Genomic DNA, 20,246 nt, shown 5'->3' on the forward strand with positions numbered 1-20,246 from the left:
CCGGGTTCACACCTCTGCTTTCTGGCCCTACTGGCTGTGTGACCTTGTGTGAGTTATGCATCGTCCCAGCCTCAGTTTCCTCATCTGTACAATGGACACAACTCCCTTCCTCTCTCAACAGCGGGTGTGAGGACTACAAGGAAACATATGGTGCCTAGGATAGTGTGTGGCCAGTGGCACATGCTCCATCAATCCCAGCTACTCCTGAGTTTCAGACGTCCTTCTCTGCTCTAAGAACTAAGTTCCAGGGGCCTCCCAAGGTCACACACACGGGGTGTGGCCAAGATGAGGTCCTCATTTTAAAACTATCCTGAAAACCCAAGCCTAATAGGTAAGATGTGTCATCACAATCCAAACTTACAGTTCTAGATTTAAAATCAGCAAAAGACATTTCTCGTTTCTACCCCCCACCCCCACCTCCAGGCAGGCTTTTATCTTTTCCCTCCAGAAGCAAATGTAAGAAACTTGTTATTGTCCTTAGAGAAAGGACGGTGTTCACTACGTTGCAGTGTCCTCTTTATGAGAGAAAAATCTCAGCTCCAGGAATAAGTGTGCTTCCGAGAAACTTTTTAAAGCTTGAGGACACAATGAACAATGTCACAATCCCATGTCCTTCGCTGCTGCGGCTTCTAGGAAGCTCAGAGCCATACTTCTACCTCCCACAGGAACATTTCCGAGGTTATCACGCACATTGCAGAACGGATTAGGGGAGGGCCCAGTGTTTCCAAAACACTGGCTTACCTTGTTTCTTACGTACACTGTGAATTATGTAACAGACCCTATTTCCCTCTTTGCTTTGTCTCTAAAACATCTCTAGCAAGGATAGGCCTGGGAGTAAGTATTTTGCTTACTGCATTTTATTGGCTTTATTTTTCTCCCCCTACTCTTAATTTCCCCTTGACCAGATTACCACATTTACCTAAAAATGTTATACATGAGTTTCTATAGCTACTACAAACCACTGTTGGAAAGAGGCAGGGAATAAACAGGTAAACAAACAAACGTACACAATCTAATCCCTTTAACAGGTCAACCTCCTTCACACCCTTTAAAATATCAACAAGAAAGAGTATTTGCAGACCTATAAAGAATACGCACATGAGAAATGTAATCTGATTACACACACACACATATGTATGAAATGTAATCTGATGTTATGGAAACAATTTCTTGGTTTCTTTCTTCCTCCTCATACTAGATTTCCAAATAAAAAATATGGATATTCAATTACAAAGCACATTTGAAAGCAATTACTGACTATATAAAGCGAAAAATATGCTATTAATCAAGAAAGGATTTTTGACCACATCTCAAAAATGTCTTAGGCATCTTCTTTTGGATTTTATTGGCTGTAATTCTTGTCACACACATTTTAAAATAATTCTTGCAACTGTCCCAGTGGGTAGAGACTCGAGGATAACTTCACACCATTTCTGTCCTAGAAGAAATCCTGTTTGGGACGGCCTCTGACTCACTGTAACATGAGGCGGGCTATAAATGACCACGATTCTACCCTGACAGCTGACGCCACTCTCTCCCTCAGACCTCCTGTCTGCACCAAGGTTGCTCCAAGAAATGAACTTGGCAAAGATTATTCAGACTATAAATACCAGCACACGGTATGGAAAAAAATGGCATCCCCTCAAGACACATATTATGTTTGTTTGCTGGATTTGTACAGAGATGAGTTTGTGGGTTTTTTCAGATGAAGTTGAAACACCATTTTTACTGGCAATCACTCTGCTTCTTTTTTTTAAAATTGCAAATCCAAAGGAGAACCAGCATATGTTTACCATTCATTTTCAAATGATTTCATCAGAGGTCACCTTGGCTGGGGAATTTATTTTCTAAACCTCCATGCCACCCAGATTCATAAGGTTTAAAACAGAGAGTAAGTCGGTGGTGCACGAGCTTAGCAAATGATTCAGCTCGGTGACACTTGCGGGGAACAGAAAGCGCTACTTTACTTGTGGCAGCAGGTTGTCCCCTGCGATTCTCAATTCAGCCCCTGCCGAGGGGCTTCTGTCAACACAAACAGCCAAGAACCGGAAGCCCAGGTCCTAAGAAATGGACAAGCCATGTGTCATGCGCAGGAGCTTCCTGGGTCTTGGGTCTGATGGGAGAATCCAAAAGAGTGTCTCATCCCTGCATCTCTTCTCGGGCGTGCGTTAGAACAGTGAACGCAGAAAGGGAGCGTCTGGGCCCTGCACTGGCTGTGTGTCCTTGGGCAAGTCCCTCGACCTTCCTGGGCCTCTATTTCTTCATCTGTACATGAAGCCTAGGGCTCCAGCCACCCAATGCGTACACAACCCCCGTTCTGTGCCAGGCGTGGGGGCATTGTGACGAATGAGACAAAATGGTCCCCACAGGGAACCCCAGGGAGCTTAGAGTCTAGGGAAGGAAGGCAACCCCAAAACCGCTTCCAAGCACACAGATATCTTAACAATACTAATCGTGACAATCACCAACACTGACGAGAACGCTGTGTCAGGACTTGTTCTAAAGACCATCTCTTGTGGCCCTTTATCACCCACAGGAGACGGGTACTGTTAACAGTCTCATTTTGTACCAGGGAAAACCAGATCTAGCGTTAAGCAGTTAACTAGATCAGGGTCACACAGATAAAAGTACAAGGATTCCACGACCCATCTGGCCAATTCCAAAACCTGGTCCTTTATCCATCACGCTGCACTGACTTCCTTCTACATGGGCCACAGGTCTGGGGACAGCGGTTAGAACTGGCTGTTTTGCCTGAGGGCCATTTCACAGTCTCATCGTAAACAGAAATGTATCCAGGGGTTCCCACTGGGAACCCCATCTTGTTTGGAAAGCACAGCTCCTCCTGAGCCCTTGAAAGGTGGCAAGGGACACAAGCAGCAGGTGATTGAGAGGGGACTGCTTTCACTGCCCCTCGGCTGAGGGCTGGATCACACACCGGAAACCCAATCTGCTTCCCCTGCCACAGAGCGAGCCACATCCATCAGTCACCCCACAGCAAATCAACCCAAAAGAATAAGTAACAGGAACAAACAGGCACGCTGCATTCCACCGACCTTTAAACTGATTGCAGCCTTGACTCTCTTCCAGTTTTGGAGTGAAAGGAATTGGCAGTTGCGCAGGAAAGAGAGGCCTGGGCCGAGTCTGCCAAGTGTTTGCAGCTCAAGCTGCTTCTAAACAAGGGATACTAAGACCACCAATCTGGTGAGCGCCAGCTCTGCATCAGGCATACGGCTCTGTATGCTGGGCTCATTTAAGCCTCAGAGCCTCGCCAGGCATTCATTCATTCATTCATTCATTCATTCACTCACTCAATCAGTATTTAGTTGGTGCTCACTTTGTACTAGATGCAGAAGTAGGACAAGGTCTCTGTCCTCATGGAGCTTACACGCTGGCAAGGAAGACAAGTAACAGCCAAATAAACAAATAATCGATGCATGATCACGCATGGGCGGGACTTCCTTGGTTTGTCCCCAGAGCTTGGGACACAGGCAGGCCTAGGGGACGCCACATTTTAAAGAGCACAAACAACTGGGAAGCCAGCATCTCTCAGGGTCGCCCCTCTGGCTGACCACTAGAACCAGGGAAACTTAACATCAACACAGACACCTGGGGCCCGTCCTGGAAACATCGAGTCAGAATCTTGGAGGGGAGGCCCCGTCAATCACATCCAGCAACTGACCTTTCTGCTCTTGTCTGGCCCAGAAGATTCTGACTCTCTGGCGAATGTGCTGCTCCTCGCGCAGTTTCTTCTGCCACTGACGCAGTTCTTGAATCTCAGAGGCACAGCGAACCTGGAACGGCCCCACAAAGCTATTAGCTCCCTTTCCGCATACTTCCATGTATTAGCCTGTAGAGCTTGCACGGAAAATCCTTCCCAAACCAGTCTGATATACTTCTGATTCTAAGTGAATGATCTCTACCCCTAAAGCTCACGTAATAATAATATTTGAGTGAAAACGAGGCTGTGTGAAGACTTGCAATTCTAGTGGTAGGTTGAGAACATTCTAGATCTGTTTTGTCCCGATCGAAATACAATGCAGCCACATGTATGATCTAAAATGTCCTTGCAGTCTCATTTTAAAAAGCAAAAATAAGCTGGTGAGATTATTTTTTAAGAACGTAGTTTAGATTCAGCCGGCCGTTGGAGGCCACGGTCTTTCCATCCTAGAACCATGGCCCAGTGTGTCCGTAACCTCGCAGAGAAGGCCCCGGCACCGCTAAATGCTGCTGATTTACTGGAAGCCTCGGTTGGCCACATTTTGGCACTATGTCGAGGTTGGGCTGGTTCCTCCAACCCCTGCTGAGAACCCCACAGCTATTCAGAGCTTGAAAAAAAAAAAGTTAATGGTGCTCAAACTGGGGGCTTCAAACAGCTCACAGTAAGGAAGCTCTGCGGATTGGTTTGGTGGCCACTGAGGTGTGGACGTGGTTTTATGTCGGCGAGATCACAGGCAAGCGTGGCATCATTGGCTAGAATGTTTGAAGACCAATCGTTCACATCTGTTTCTTTTGGGATTATTATTCGACTGTTGTTGGACCATGTGTGATCAGACTGGTATTTGAATAAAATATGTCAAAAGCAGTATTTTCTATATCAAACACTGCATGGAAGATCACATTTTCTCTTGACATTAAGTTGGATTGTCTTTTGCTTTAATATAGCTCTAAATGCATGTCTTTGCTTAGCCTGAAATTGGAAAGGACATATGCGAATACACCAACCTGTTATAATATGTATGAGGGTAACATTTCAATTTGAAGGTTGGAAATCATGTTTACTTCCAGAAAAGTTGGGGGAAAGGCCTTGAGAAAAGTAGAACTTGCTACAGTAGGAGAAATAGTAATACCATGTACCAAAGTTAAATCATGTCAGTAGTATAAAGAGTAAAAAAATTTGGATGGTTTCTCTTTGCTAAAATCAGAGAAAGACCTTTTTGACAACACCTATGTCTGTAAATGTTGGGATACTTGCTGGTATTCTGCATATCTATAACATCTTTAATGTCAGGACAGAGTGAATGAGAGCCATGACTACATGTTTTAATCTAATTTTGATAAGTGTATTATTAATCTATCTGGTTTTATGATTTTTAGACCCGATCTTTGCAAAAATAAAACACCCTATGGATATTTAAAAAAAAAAAAGTTTTATTCAGCCCTAAAGATCCAAAATATCATTTCAACATGTAACCAATACAAAACCATTATTTATGAGATAATTTTACTTCCTGTTTCCCATACTAAGTCGTCTTCCACATCCAGTGTGCATTTTATATTGACAGCGCATCTCGGTTTGGACTAGACACATTTTAAGTGTTCGACATCCTTATGTAGCTGGTGGCTACATATCGGACGGCGGAGTTCTAGACTAATAGCAGTTAATGAACGCATCAACCACACTTCTGGTTACCTGCAGCTGCCTGAGTGCTTACTGCATCCTGGGCTTTGTGCTAGATATTGGGGATGGAGAGACAGGTCATATGGTCATTTTACAATGGACTTATTGAGAAACCACCAACTGCCTGTCACAGTGGCCGCACCAGTTTCTACTCCCACCAGTGATGCAGGAAGGTTCTAACTTTGCCAATATTAGTTATTTTCCACTTCTAACATTATTATTGTAGCTGTGCTCGAGGGTGTAAAGTGGTGTGTCTCCCTGTGGTTTTGATTTGCATTCCCCTGATGGCTATGCCACTGAGCATCTTTTCATGTGCTGGCGGGCCACTGGGATATCCCTTTTGGAGAAACATCCTTCAACCTGTTACCTTCCTGGATTAGTTTCCAAAGAGTCCTGTTGTCTTCTAGAAGGAGGCTCTTATGGGTTTTTATAACTAGGAGTCTTGGGGAGAAAAGTTGGGGTTGGCGTTTTCTCAATCCCTTCCCTTCCAGAAAGCTTCCAGGTTTTTTGTGCCGCCCAGAGCTGTACTCACCGAGAGGTACTCAGAGCGATGGCCTTAGCAAACTCAAGAAAAATAAAGTCCTTCCTATTACTTCCTCTCTCAGGGTAGGAGGTATCTTGCTTACAAGTGATTTTTATCCCCAAAACAGAGACTATTTCCAGCTGAACTTACTAATGGAAGCCACTCTTGTGTATATATGTACACACACACACACACACACACACACGCACGCACACAAATGATTTACTTATCTATATTTAAAAATTACATGTAAAGTACTGCATATAAGGTATATTATAAATTATACAAATTTCAGAGTAAAAACAGCCCTATACTGCTGCCGTACAACGTAAGGTAACCCCCAAATCTTTTCAACTACAAATCAATGTTTTTACAGTATTTCCTAACGTCTTGTGTTCGTTACATTAGTTACTTCCACATCTATTCTGGGCAGGAGGGTTATCAACCAAACAAACACTCCTGGGGGCGCGCAAAGGGATTCCCCACAACTTTCTCACGTGCTTCTGTGGATCGGGACCGAGTCCACAGAAATCCCCACATTTCTGCACTGTGACAACTGATACCCTTAATGAGAATAAACCCGCAGGCTTTTCTGAATGGCTAAAGAAAGGTGAACACGATGCCAACCAGTACGGTGACTATTTTATTACAGTCAAATTCTCTCTTCACGATTGGCTTATTCCGAAAGTTTGGAAGGATGAACACGGAGTGTGGGTTCCTCTAGACAGGAAGTGAAATTGCGCGGGGGGAGCTTTCAGTTTTCACTCCGTATTTTTCCGGATGGGATTGTTTAGGAACTAGACACCCTTTATCTTTTCCTCGATTCCCTTCATTCCGACCAGAGTACTGGTGTTTACAGCGTGGAATACAGCACTTGTTAGCTACCTTCTCATGCCCAGGAAAGCCTGCATCGTCACAGAAGGCTGTTGTCAGCCCTGGGGAAAGCGCTCACTGAACTGGGCTAATCCTGGTCATTACTGTCATGATTCGTGAGTCAATTTAAATTGCAGTGGTCGTGCCAACCAGCAAATACCACAGGGCAGTGCAACGCTCAACGCAGAAACAATTTCATCGCCAAACAAAAACTCCCTTAGGAGGCCTCTTCTACTTCTACTTGTTTAAATGCCCACGAGGGGTCCATCTGCCCTTCCAAGGTAGGCACACTGAGTATCACACACGTTACTGCATACCTGACCTTGGAGTAAGATCAGGAAGAAAACTCTTATTATGAGGAAGTTACTTCAACTCTCCGAGCCTCGATAGCCTCATCTGTAAAGTGGGGATAATGCAAATACTTCCTTCAGGGGATTGGTGTGACGACAAGGTGAGATGCTGCGTGAGCAATGTCTTAAATCAATTAATAAAGTAATAGGAATACTCTGGATTTAGCTCGGACGTTGCATTCAACAATTACTGTTAGGACATGGAGCCAAGTGGCTGAGGAGTCAATGAGGGTTCATAAAACCGAAAGTGAGGTCTCCTTCCAAGGGCTTACAATTTATTGATAACATAAATGGTTTTATAATTGTACAACTTTAGGCATCAGTCAGCTGGTAGAGAGGAATGGGAGCTGAGGTCAGGCTTGCAGGTAGGGAAGGAGAGAGGGGCTGTTACCTGAGTATCTGAAATTACCCTTCACAGATCTACACTTCTGAATTCCTCTTAGCTCAGCTGTTTTCCTTGCTTCTTGGCAAAACAGACCAAAACAAAGCAACAGCTACCCTCTGTGGATGAGTCCCTGGAGGTTTTCTAATTGCTTTGGAGGAAGATACTTACTCTATAAAGATGCCGGAGAAGTGACACAATTGAGAGCCCTTCAGTGATGTCATGCGAGTAACCTCCAACCTAGGGTGAGATGCCTCACAGAAGGTTCTTTCTACATCTTTGCCATGACTTGGCATACGAATGATTCTACTGAAGGATTTTACCCTCGAGAAAAGCTGATTTCCACACAGAGGAAATATGTTTGCCAAATCTCTTTCAACTATCTAATGAAATATTCAGAGTTCCCAACTCTCTCATGAATTCAGTGTTCTCTCTGTAAGTTAAGCTTGGTGATTTCTTCTCAGATCTCTAGCAAAACAAAAGTTGGTTTCTCGTTCTGGTGGTCATGAGTGTGCCTTATTGTCTTTAGGAACTAATTATAAAAATCTGTGGCTATCACGTATTTCCTGGCATTGTAGAGGTGTTACAGCTATTCTTCTGCAGTGACAGGGTGCCTCTGAGGACTGACTCGGGGCTATCAGGGGAGATTGGAATGGGCTCGAGAGCAGATTTTCTGAAATGGGGATTGCAGCACGGCCATGAGAAGTTAATTCAATTCCGCGCGTTGTGAATAGCGTTTAGAAAAAAAAAGTCAAATCCAATAGAAAATAAGTTATTCCTTTATCCTTAAGTAAGGGCCCTCTTTATCGCTCATAAAATTGTTTTGTCTCAAAGTCTATTTCACCTGATATTAATAATGCAAGCTCATTTTCTTCTGGGCTGCCGTTTGTGTCATAGATCTGTTTCCATCTCTTTCAACAATTCTGGGTCATTTTTGTGTGGCCTGTACCTCTAGCACAGAGGCAGATTTCTTTTGAGCTCGTAATCATGGAGGGCTGTAGTTCTGATTCCAAGTTTTCCCAGGTCGGAGGTCATGTCTTTTATCCAGGGATCAGTAAGCTTATTTATTGGAAAAGGTCAAATAGCAAGTATTTTTAGCTTTATGGGACATCTAGTGTCTGTCCCAAAGACCTGACTCTGCCATTACAGCACAAAAGCAGCCCTGGACAATGTGTTCTGTAAAATGGACATGGCTGTGTTCCAATAAAACTTTATTTATAAAAACAGGCAGTGGGCCAGACTTGGTCCACGGGCTATAGGTGGCCAACCCCTGCTTTTATCCTTGAGTTGGCATTAGAACTGTAGCACCCAGCTTCCCTTATTGTCTCTTCCACCTCTCTACGTGTATTACATAAATATTACCATTTTAACACAATCCCCTAAATTTGATGATATTGAGGTCACTTAGGGCACTTGTCATAAACAGAATCGCAGGTTCCTACCCCACATGTTCTGATTCAGTCCATGTGAGATGGAACCAAGGAGTCAGGACGTTTAGCAAGAACTCCAGCTGATTTAACAATCTGAAAAGTTTGGGAAACTCCACTCTAACGGAAGAGACTTAATGCTCCAAGACGTGCTGCCCTAACATCTGTATGACTCTGTCTCAGAGTTGACTCATGTGATGCCAGCTGATTATCGCAAATCCTTAAACCCTGAATCTAGGACGCCTGCCTCGGACCATGAGTGTGTGACTCAGAAAGTGGGATCTGTGTGACTCAGGAAGCAGCTGCCTTTTTGGTGGGGTAGCCTTTTCAGGGCAGTTTTAGGAAGGCCTTCTCCCAGGAAGCCACACCTAGTTTTTCTTTTTTTCCCCCCTGAAAATCCCTTTAATAATAAAGCCACATCACAGTGGCTTTCCACATGTTTGGAAAAGCGGAATTTCCCCAACAGCTCAGTTGATGACAATAGAGACAAAGTTCATCCGGCGTTTCTTACCCAAATAATCAGGGAATGAATGATTAGGCTGCAAAAGCATTTGAGGTATTCGGTGAACTTGCCAGTGATGCATAGGGCTAAATTACAGCAAATTAGGCCAAGGCCGTATTACTGCACAAGGCTTTGATCTCTTTCTCACCATGAAGACCCAGAGCTGACGTTTATGTAGTTACAGCTGCCCAGATGTTTCCAACATGCAGCCAAGGCTGAGAGCCACTGCTGTACGTGTGCACACTGAACCCCTCCACGGGTGGCTCTGAACCTGCTGTCCCCCACTAGCAGCAAAACAGCAGCATCCGAGACTAGTTTGAAATGCAATTCTCAGGCCTCACCCCCGTCCTACTGACCTAGATACCTTGGGGGTGGGGTGCCCAGCAATCTGTTAACAGGCCCTCCAGGTAATTCTGATGCCAGATGAAGTCTGAGAAATGTTCCCCCAAGAAATCGCAGCTCCTGAGCCCCTGCCCCTTTGGAATTGCAACCCCTCTTCTCATCACTCTTCTCACCTTGAATGTAGGTGAGCCTCGGGGCTTACTTTGCCCAATGGAAGGTGACGGAAGCGTTGCAGCGCGGGTTCCAGAGTCTATGCCTCCAGAGGCTCGAAGCTTCCATTTCTGCCCCCTTGGAATGTTCCTTCCATAATGTCAGGAAGCCGGCCTACCGGAGAGGAGGGCCGTGTGGAAGAGGACTGCAGTGTCCTACCCAACAGCCAGCACCGTGGCCCCAGACATGAGGCCAGTTTAAACCTTCCAGCCCAGCCGGTCATCCGCCAAATGCAGCCATGTGTGAGCCAAGGAGAAACCAGGAGAGGAACCACCCAGTGAACCCAGAGAATTGTGACAAACAGTCCACTGCAATGGTTTTGAGCCACTAAGACTTAACAGCAGAAGGGACTAAACTGCAGCTGTGCAATCTACTGCTCATAAACGGTGCCTTGAGGGAAATTGGTTAGTGCTTTAAAGAAAAGGACTTTTGCGGTACCAAGTGCCAGGCAGGCTAGAAGGTGCCTCGGAAGCCGGGCTGGCATCACGGGCAGTCACCCAGGCCAGGGCTTAGAAGGGCCTCACACTTGTTTGAATGCTCTGCCGTCGCCACCTAGAAATTCTTTATAACTTTGAACAAGGGACCCTACATTTTCATTTACACCGGGCCCTGCAGGTTCTGTAGCCAGTCCTGTTAAGATGCAGCTTTCTCATTTATTCCTCACAACCCTAGGAGTTAGGTTTGTCAGCTTTCATCACTTATTTGGGATACGTTATGATTCAGCAAATAAAAAGGGGACTTTTGCAGACAGTCTGGCAAGTGGGCAAAGCATTTCCTGGGCATATTAAGGAAAATCCACTTACAGGTGTAACTTGGAGTAAACTGAAACAACTACGGGGCTGGGCAGGGGGAAGGGGAAGGGACCTGCCTGGGAAGCTGGGTCCCAAGCAGCCCAAGCTCACTATTTTTAGTGCTGTGGCCCATTTCGGCCTGCTGGGTGGCCCTGAGAACTGGGCCTGGGAGGCGATGATGGAAACCAGGCGCCTTCCTTCTGGGGAATGGCTGGGATCACGCTGGGCACTAACAAAGGTCTTTCTGATGAGCTCAAGGACGTTTTGCAAAACAGGATTTTCTTTGACAGGGAATGCAAAAAAAAATATTAAGGAACAACCTCAGGAAATGATCAGGAAGATAGTCTTAGGGAAGAAAAGTGCATGGACAAGATCTAGTCGTTAAAGCGCTAACAGCTAACTAACAACAAAGAGCTAACTAGACGCTGACCACGTGCCAGGCACTGGGCTGGTCAGCATTTAGTGCCCGTCACTTCATGGGCACCCTCATGTATGACCCTATGAGGGCAACACAGGGGTTACGTGATTATCTTCATTTTACAGGAAAGGAAACTGAGGCTCGGGAAAATTAAGTCACCCGCGGAAGGTCCCGGGGTTGGTAAGCCAGAGTTCAAACCCCCATCGTGGGACGTCTGCCCAGGCTGTCGCCTACAGCCCCACTTCTCTAACTTTAGCAATGACTCACATGGGCATCTTGCTAAGGTACAGATTCTGATTCAGGTGGTTTAGGGCGGGGCCTAGATCCTGCATGTCCAACCAGCTGCCACACGGAGATGACGCCACGTGGTCCACGGACCACAGCTTGGGTGGCAAGGCTGTGGATATTACGATCGTTTTCTCCTGCTTCTGCTTTCATCCTCCTACAATCTGTACTCTGTACAGCAGCCCGAGTTACCGTGTTAGTTTCCACTGCTGCCTAATAAATGACCACCCCCCAAGTTTGGAGGCTTAAAACAACAATAAACACCTATTATTTCACCATTTCTGAGGGTCAGGAATCCAGGTGCAGCTAAGCTGGATGGTGCTGGCTCGGGGTCTCTCATGACGTGACAGTTAGGAGGTGAGCTGGGCCTCGAGTCACCTGAAGGTGTGACGGGCTGAGGAGCTGCACCTAAGATGGCTCATGCACACGGCTATGGGCTGGAGGCCTCTGTTTCTTGTCATGGAGGCATCTCTGCAGGGCTGCTCATGACATGACAGCCGGCATCCCCCAGAGTGAAGGGTCCAAGACAGACAGACAGACAGACAGAGAAAGAAAGACAGAGAGAGAGACTCCAAGACTGCAGTGTCTTTCATAACCTAACCTTTGAAGTGGCACACCATTACTTCTGCCATATTCTATTGGAAACACATACCGACCCTGGTACCCCTGTGGGGACTCCGCAGGGATGTGAATACCAGGTGGGGATCGCTGGGGAGTCATTGTGGATGCTGACCGCCAGTTTCCTGAGGAAAAGTAAGTCGGATCGTGTCACTCCTCTGATTGAGGCCCTACCATCGCTTATCATCAGTCAGAACACAATCCAAAGCTACAACATCCTGAGGACGGCTCACCACTGACTCCCCACGATCTGGTCCCAACTCTTCTCCCACCTTCCTCCCCTCAGTCCCAGCTCACTTTAATCACCTCCGCTGGCCCTCATATCGGTTCTCAAACACATCTAGCTTCCTGCTGCCCCCGCGGACCTTTGCGCGTGCTTTTCCTTCTGCCTAGAATGAACCTCATTCAGATCTCGGCTCCAATAACATGTTCTCAGAAAGGCCTTCCTGGACCAAACCCACCATCTAAAAGAGTAGCTGTGCCTCTCCAGCCCTTTAGTTTGCTTTATTTTGTTCCATGGTATTTATTTGTAGTAAGGAGTGAACATCTCAGCTACACTGATGTTGGTCATGTGACTTGCTCTGGCCAATGGAATGTGCGGGAAGTTTCCAGCCTAAACCTTACGACTCACTGCGTGGTTCTGCTCATCCCTTTTGAGAGCTTTGATCTCTGCTGTAAAACGAGCACGGCTCTGGGAGCCTACTGATCGCAGAAGAATGGCAGACCCTGGAACAAAACTAAATAGAACCCAACCGCCTAGAGCCACATGTAGCCAAACCTAGCCGAGGGGAGCTGAAATCGGGTTTATCTGCAGACATGTGAGTAAGATATCGATAGACGTTGTAAGCCATTGGGTTTGGGGCTGGTGTGTTAAGCAGCAGCATTGTGACAGTAGCTGATACACTTCTTGATGTAATATGACGCATTTATTTATATCTGTGTAGAGTCTATTGCAAGAATGCCAGTTCTGTGAGGGCAGGGACCTGGTCTTACTCTCTGCAGTAGCCCAGCCTCTAGAATAATGCCTGCCTGCCACCTAGAAGGTCCTCAATAAATACTAGTGACTTAATATCAGTGAATGAATTGATCGAATTGTACAGCCCGCTTGCTTATTTAGCCTTTGTGCTATACTGCCTTTAAATTAGCCTGAAAAATTGCAAAGTATTAAAGAAATAATTGCCTTGAACAGGAGTTCTAGGCAGCAAAGCCTCCCCAGGGAACACGTCACTCACACCAAGTTGTCTGCCATTGTTTCGGTGCCAGCCACCATCCCTCTTCGTCTGGGCCAGATCAGAAGTCATCCAGAGACTACCACCAAGCCCAGCCTGAGAACGGAAGGGCTGCCCTCAATGACACTGGCTCACCTGGTTCGGAGGCTGTCCCCAGAGGAAAGCCAGAGAGATGGCTAAGGACACACACAAAAGGAGGAAATGCGCCCCAACCCCCCTGCCTGGAACAGCTGCGCCAGGAGACGCCCCTCTCTGGAAAGGAGGAAGAGGAAGTCAGGAAAGCCGTGATGCTGACCGACAATCTGGGAAGACCAAGACCCACGAGAAAGCAGAAGGAAGAAAGAAGCTGGCCTTCAATCACGCATTTTGGGGACTTGTGGAGGAAATAAAAATCAACACTGACTCCTACAAGTTTCTTCAGTCCTGCCATCTCAGGGCTCATGTTAGGTTGGGAGTATTCCAAGTGAGAATACATTTGGCCAAATTCCTACCCACTAACTACATTAGTGGCGTGCTTTCCTTCAGGTACAAATACTCAGAACAGACCTACGTGTGCTGACGTGGCAAGCTATCCTCAGTGCTAGATGAAAAGGCAAGATGCGGGTGGCCAACTATGGGCCTCTATTTATAAAAATCACAATATAATAAATACACCTAAATGTTCATATATACAAAGGAAAACCACTGAAAGACACACACCAAAGTTTTAACAATGGTTTCACCTAGGAAATGGGGTTTGGGGAAAGTAGGAATGGAGATTTTCATATTTTAAGTTACTCATTATGGACTGAGTGTAGCTGTCCCCCCAAAATTTATGTACTGAAGCCCTAACCACTGGTGTGATGGTATCAGGGTGTGGGGCCTTTGGGGGTTGGTAAGGGTTAGATGAGGTCACAAGCGTGGGGTCCTCATGAGGGGGTTAGTACCCTTTTAAGAGGAAATCAGAGAGCGTGTTCTTTCTCTCTCTCTGCATGAGTGGCTATAGCGAGAAGGCAGCCATCTGCAAGCCAGAAAGAGAACTCTCACCAGACACTGTGAGAAGTAAATGTTTGTTGATCACGCTACCCAGTGTGTGGCATTCCATTACAGAGCCCAAACTGAGGTATCATTTCCACAGGTCTGATTTTCGTCTGTCTGCTCTTGTGCAACAACAATACCCGTAAGAGACGTTTTTCATACAAAGGTGGCCATTCATTTTTCCATACCCAAACTGATACATGCATGGCTCCTTGCCAATGCTTTCAGAGGTGGTCAGGTGTGGTTGTAAAATGACATCTCGTTTCCTATGGGGTTTGCCAGTCACAAGGGACCATCCTCTCACTCATGCCGTTGTAAAGACTGGATCATGAGCTGTGCTCTGCAATTGTACCCTTGGTGCCAGGCCTCTGCTTGCCTTGTCTTTCCATTCCCATCAGCGTTTGCCTTCTGCAAACATGGTGACTTCATCCATCCTGCTGAAGACCGTGGTCTACAGTGGTGCCCAGTTCCATCAGCACCATCGTGGTCTCGGAAAAGAGCATATTTATCCCACTTCTCGCCTGCATCTGCTTGTGGCATTCCCATTGCTCTCACAGGGCAGTCTTCTAATAGCACACATAAACTTGACAGAGCAAGACTGCTCATTCCATCCGGCCTTGACAACCTGTCTCATTTGTTTGGGAAATAGAATCTCTGGTACTTTTCGAATAGGAAAGACACTGATAAGTCCCACCTGCAATACCACTCATTTCTGCATCCACAGGGCACAGAACACTTTCTCATGTGTTGTGGTTGAAAAATATTTTGGTCCTTATGATAACCTTGTGAGCCAGATTGGGCAGCTATTATTGTTCTCAACTTAAAAGGGAAGGAACAAACATTCTGAGTTGGTGATTTGTCCCGGACCATCCCATTGGTGGGGAGCAAAGTCGATTCCAGTTCATCAGTGGGTCTAAACACCGCATGTGAGAGTCACCTGGGGGCTTTAAAAACTGCCTATGTCCTGTTCTCACGTGGTCACATGAACGAGAACCCCAGGGGACGAGGCCCTGGGCATCAGGATTTAACAATAAAATCCTCCCACGGATGACCTTGACACATCGTGAGGCTTGAGACAACTGTAACCCACAGGCAGAACTAGGCCAGTCTTATGTCAAACTAACGTGTTTATTCATCTCCAGGTTTAAGAATTCCCTCTTATTGGGGTTCTGCAGTGGGATACTGCTCAAAAACAACAGAAAGGGGCTACTGCTGCGTGCAACCAGACGGATGCCTGCAGCGGATGTTCTCCGTTCACACCTGTTTGGGGATCGTCACTTCCCACAGCACACTTCATTTCTGCACATCACAAGGCCTGGAGCAGAGGTGGTTCACAAAGGCCAAGGATAAACTGGACACACTTCCCTGAAGTGCAATGTCTGGGAGCTCGCCAAGCACAGCTGCCGAGGTCAAGGGCCCGGCTGCATCAGCCCACAGAAGGCCAGGCTTACGAGCCCGTGTCAATCCCTGAGAAGGAGCTGCAAAATGGAACAATACCGTTCGTTCCTCTTCGTTTCAAATTCCCTCATTACAGGGATCAAAGAAGGGAGTCAGTTATTTACTAAAACACGTAGTTACAAAATGCCTAACATGCGCCAGGCAGTATTCTTGGGGCTGGGGATACAGGATGAACAAGTCAAACAACCTCTATCCTCCTGGGGCTCATGCCTTAGCGAGGGCGACAGGCACGCGACAAGCGAGGGATCCAATACAGTAAGCTTGGGGCAGAACATGCAGCGCTGTTAAGAGGCTGGAGAGTCATGGGAGGGTGCTAGTTTAGGAAGAGTGACCAGGAGGGACACCCAAGAACTCGGAATGAAGGGAGGGAAGGCAGATGCAAAGCACGAGCAGCAAGTGCAAAGGCCCTTGGACAGAAGCCTGGGGTCCCTGAAGTACGAGGACGCTACTGGCTGGCTTTTGAAAAGGTGCCTTATTAAGGAAAATAGAACCAGTGACACAATAATGACGACGATGACCAGAACTAATAGTTACTGTGGATTTACTATGTGCCTGGCACTGACTATCTGATTCAATCTTCACAGGCAAACTATCATGATTCCCATTTTATTGACAGGAAACTGGTTCAGAAGCTAAATAACCTGATGGAACATACCAGGATTCAAACAGATCTGTCTGCTGTCGGAGCTCCCGTTTTTAACAAGTCGCCACAGGGCATGTTTCACATTGAAAATATAAAACAAGTCTTTCCATTCAGCCAGAACATTCGAGAACAAGAAAGCGAAGGCGAAGGATGAGAATGTCAAGTGATCTTTCAAAGTAAAAACTGCCGTGCCTGATAGCCCAGCCAGCTGCCTGAAGTGGAGAACACGTTCTCTTCCTCTAAGTGCAAAGCCGCAAGCTGGAATTTCTGCAGAAAAATATGGGAAGAACAACAAGCCTGTCCTTTGTATTCTCTGAAGAGCCTTTTCATAGTTGCTTAGTTTTTATCCTGGCTTGTTTTCATTATCCATTTTCTACTTAACTATATAGGTCATCTCTACGGAAAAAGGAGTGGCTTTTCAGGGCGGAAAAAGTCAAGTTAAATCAAAACACACCTCAACATCCATCTCATGGTTTTTTTTCTTTTTATTGTGGTAAAATACATGTAACATAAAATTTACTGTCTTAACCATTGTAAGTATACAATTCGGTGGTATTAAATACATTCATAATGTCGTGTAACCATTACCACATCCATCCCCACAACCTTTCGCCTCGTAAATCTGAAACTCTCTCCCCGTTAAACAAGAATACTACCCATTGCCGCGCCCCCAGCAATCATGATTCAAGTTCCTGTTTCTATGACGCTGACAACTCTAAGTACCTCATGTAAGTGGAATCCTACAGTATTTGTTCTTCTGTGCCTGGCCTTTTTCACTGAGTATTATGTCCTCATGGTGCATCCACGTTGTAGAGTGTGACAGAACTTCCTTCTTTTTGAAAGCTGAATAATACTCCATTGTATACATTATATATACACCACATTTTGCTATCCATTCATCTGTCAGTGGCTCGGAGGTTGCTTCCACATTTTATCTCTTGTGAGTAATGCTGCCATAAACATGGGTGCACAAATCTCTCTTCAAGACCCTGCTTTCAATTCATTTGCGTCTGTCCCCAGAAGAGGGATTGCAGGGTCATACGGTCATTCTATTTTTAATTCGAATTTAATGCATACTGTTTTCCACATTGGCTGCACCACCTTACAGTCCCACCAGCAGGGCACAATGATTCTAATTTCTCTACATCTTTGCCAATACTTGTTTTCCGTTTTTTTGGGTTTTTTTAGGGGAGGGCGGGGGGTGGGGGTCGATAATAGCCATCTGAATGAGCGTGAGGTGATATCTCACTGTGGTTTTGATTTGCATTTCTCTAAGGATTAGTGATGTTGAGAATCTTTTCATGTACCTGTTGGCCATTCCTATACCTTCTTTGCAGAAATGCCTAAGTCCTTTGCCTATTTCTTAATTGATTGTTGTGTTTTAGGCGTTCTCTCTATATTCTGGATATTAATCTCTTATTAGATATATGACTTACAAATATTTTTTCCTATTCTGTGGGTTTTCCTTTTTTTCCTCCTTGGACAGTGTCTTTTGATGCACAAAATTTTTATATTTTCATGAAGTCCAATTTGTCTAATTTGTCTTTTGTTACCTGTGCTTTGGATGTCATATCCAAGAAATCATTGCCAAATCTAGTGTCATTAAAGCTTTTGTCCCGTTTTCTTCTAAACGTTTTACTGTTTTAGGTCTTCAACTTAGGCCCTTGATCCATTTTGAGTTAATTTTTGTATATGGTGTTAAAGTAAGGTTCCAACTTCAATCTTTTGCAAGTGGCTATCCAGTTTTCGCAGCACTCTTTGTTGAAAAGACTGTCCTTTCCTCACTGATGGTCTTGGCACCCCTGTCAAAAACCATTTGACCGTATACATGAGGGTTTATTTCTTGATCTATGTGTCTGTCTTTACGTCACTACCACACTGTTTTGGTTACTGCAGGTCTAATAAGTTTTGAAATGAGGAAATATGAGTCCTCCACTTTTGTTCCTTTTTCCTTTTTCAAGATTGTTTTGGTTATTCCGGATCCCTTGAGATTCCCAATTAATTTTAAGATGGGTTTTTCTATTTCTGCAAAAAAGCCCAATATTTATTCAATAACTGCTATATTATTGAATATTAATTGTTTATATATTTCACTTAATCTAAAAGATGCTGCACAATTTCAGGAAGGAAACGCTCAGATTCTGGATCAAAACCGTAGTGCTTCTAGACTGTATTATAGATACAATCTTCACTGTCTCATCCAGCCTCCAGTTATCACGGTTACACACTTACAGGCCAGCAGCTGCCTAAGCCCACGGGATTAAAAGAAAAAGAAAAAAAAAGTGTACCAAGTGGTCACTCAATCCATTTTCCAGGCTTTGTGGAGCTTCAGATGTCTGCTGTATATGATTGCAAATGGTACCCCCGACCCTGAGAATTGTACAGTGCACAACCCACGCAACTGGACACAATAGCCATACCCACTGATACTCTCTAGCAGTGTCCACGCAATTCCATCCTCCCCAGGAATGCTTCAGACTCACAACCTCTTTCTTCTTCCTCTCTCCACTCTGCCATCAAAACCTACACCAAGGGCCCACTTGCATACATTGATGGTGCGTGTATATCGAACTACAGGCTAGACTCTAGCCTTTCTGGAGGGTAATTGAGCAATAATTATCAAACTCTGAAAAAAGGTACTGACTTTTTGAGCCATCAATTCCACTTACAGAGAAAAATCAGGTAAGTGTGCAACAACATACGAATAAGAATGTTTTTCATAATATACTTTATACAGGAGAGAAAACTAGGGTGTCCAACCGACTACAGTTAAATAAATTATGGTTCAGTGCATTCATGAAAGGTCTATGACGAAGCCATTACAATCTGTGAGATACGCCTTTGTGTACTGACAAAAAAAGGTTATTTCCAGTCTAGCATTAAGGGCAGAGAGCAGGCACAAAACAGTGTTTCTCATCGCTATTGTGAAAAAAAAAAAAAAAATCCTGTATGAATAAAAAAAATTCTACAATGATGATGAATACACCATATCCCTAAAAAACACTTTTATGTATTATCTGTTTTTTCCCCACAACAGTAATGTATTACTTCAACAATAAAAAAATAGATTTTAGAAAAACTTGCTCCTTGGGGGAAGCCCCTGCCCTCCAGCCGAGACTACAGCTACGCAGGCCACAGCCTTGCCCTGGGACGAGCTGGGATGGTTGCTGTGCATGAATGGACCCAGATTTTCACTTTGTGCCAATCATTTCCTTCACGTGCAGGTAATCCAGGGTCTAGAAATTTCTATGTTGGAAATTGTAATTGTCAGGCCTCTCGATTGGGACAGAGATCCATCCTGAAGAGGATTCACTGGTACAGCTGAGTCATCCAGGTGCTTCATGTGCTGGGGCTCAGCTCTTCACCTGCCCCTCAGCTCTGTTGCCCTGGGGTCCCTTCTCCAGGAGGCTCTCCAGAAGCAAGATGCCTGCTGAGACCCCACTGCAAAGTGAGCTGCTGTGTCCCGGCAACTCCCATGAGGTCCCAGAACGGAGGTGCACGAGGTGGGATTGGCCGGGTTGAGGTCCCTCCGCATCATGAACTAATCTCTGCAGCCAGAAGGACGCCACATTGGAGTGTCCGGCTGGCACTGAGTCACCTGTGCAGTGGGGACAGAGTTTCAGTTTTGAAAGATGGGAAAAATTCTAGAGAGGATGGTGGTGATGGTTGCACAACCACGCAAATGTACTGAATGTCACTGAACTGTACACTTAAAAATAGTTAATGTTGGTAAATTTTATGTTACGTATGTTTTACCACACACCAAAAAATTTGACAGAG

At 45.4% G+C, this 20,246-nt stretch overlaps 1 protein-coding gene and 1 pseudogene across 1 annotated transcript in view; one reads left to right on the forward strand and one right to left on the reverse strand.

Moving 5' to 3' along the window:
• Positions 1 to 20,246, reverse strand: part of IQCK (IQ motif containing K) — a 77,513-nt gene that overhangs the window by 16,544 nt on the left and 40,723 nt on the right. The window contains exon 8 of the mRNA XM_019751654.2: positions 3,680 to 3,791. Coding sequence (XP_019607213.2) covers positions 3,680 to 3,791 — 112 coding nt within the window. The remainder of the gene's footprint in view (positions 1 to 3,679; positions 3,792 to 20,246) is intronic.
• Positions 4,025 to 4,600, forward strand: LOC141569489 (ATP synthase F(0) complex subunit g, mitochondrial pseudogene; annotated as a pseudogene).

This window comes from Rhinolophus sinicus, linkage group LG18 (assembly GCF_036562045.2).
Source record: "Rhinolophus sinicus isolate RSC01 linkage group LG18, ASM3656204v1, whole genome shotgun sequence".
Classification (NCBI taxonomy): domain Eukaryota; kingdom Metazoa; phylum Chordata; class Mammalia; order Chiroptera; family Rhinolophidae; genus Rhinolophus; species Rhinolophus sinicus.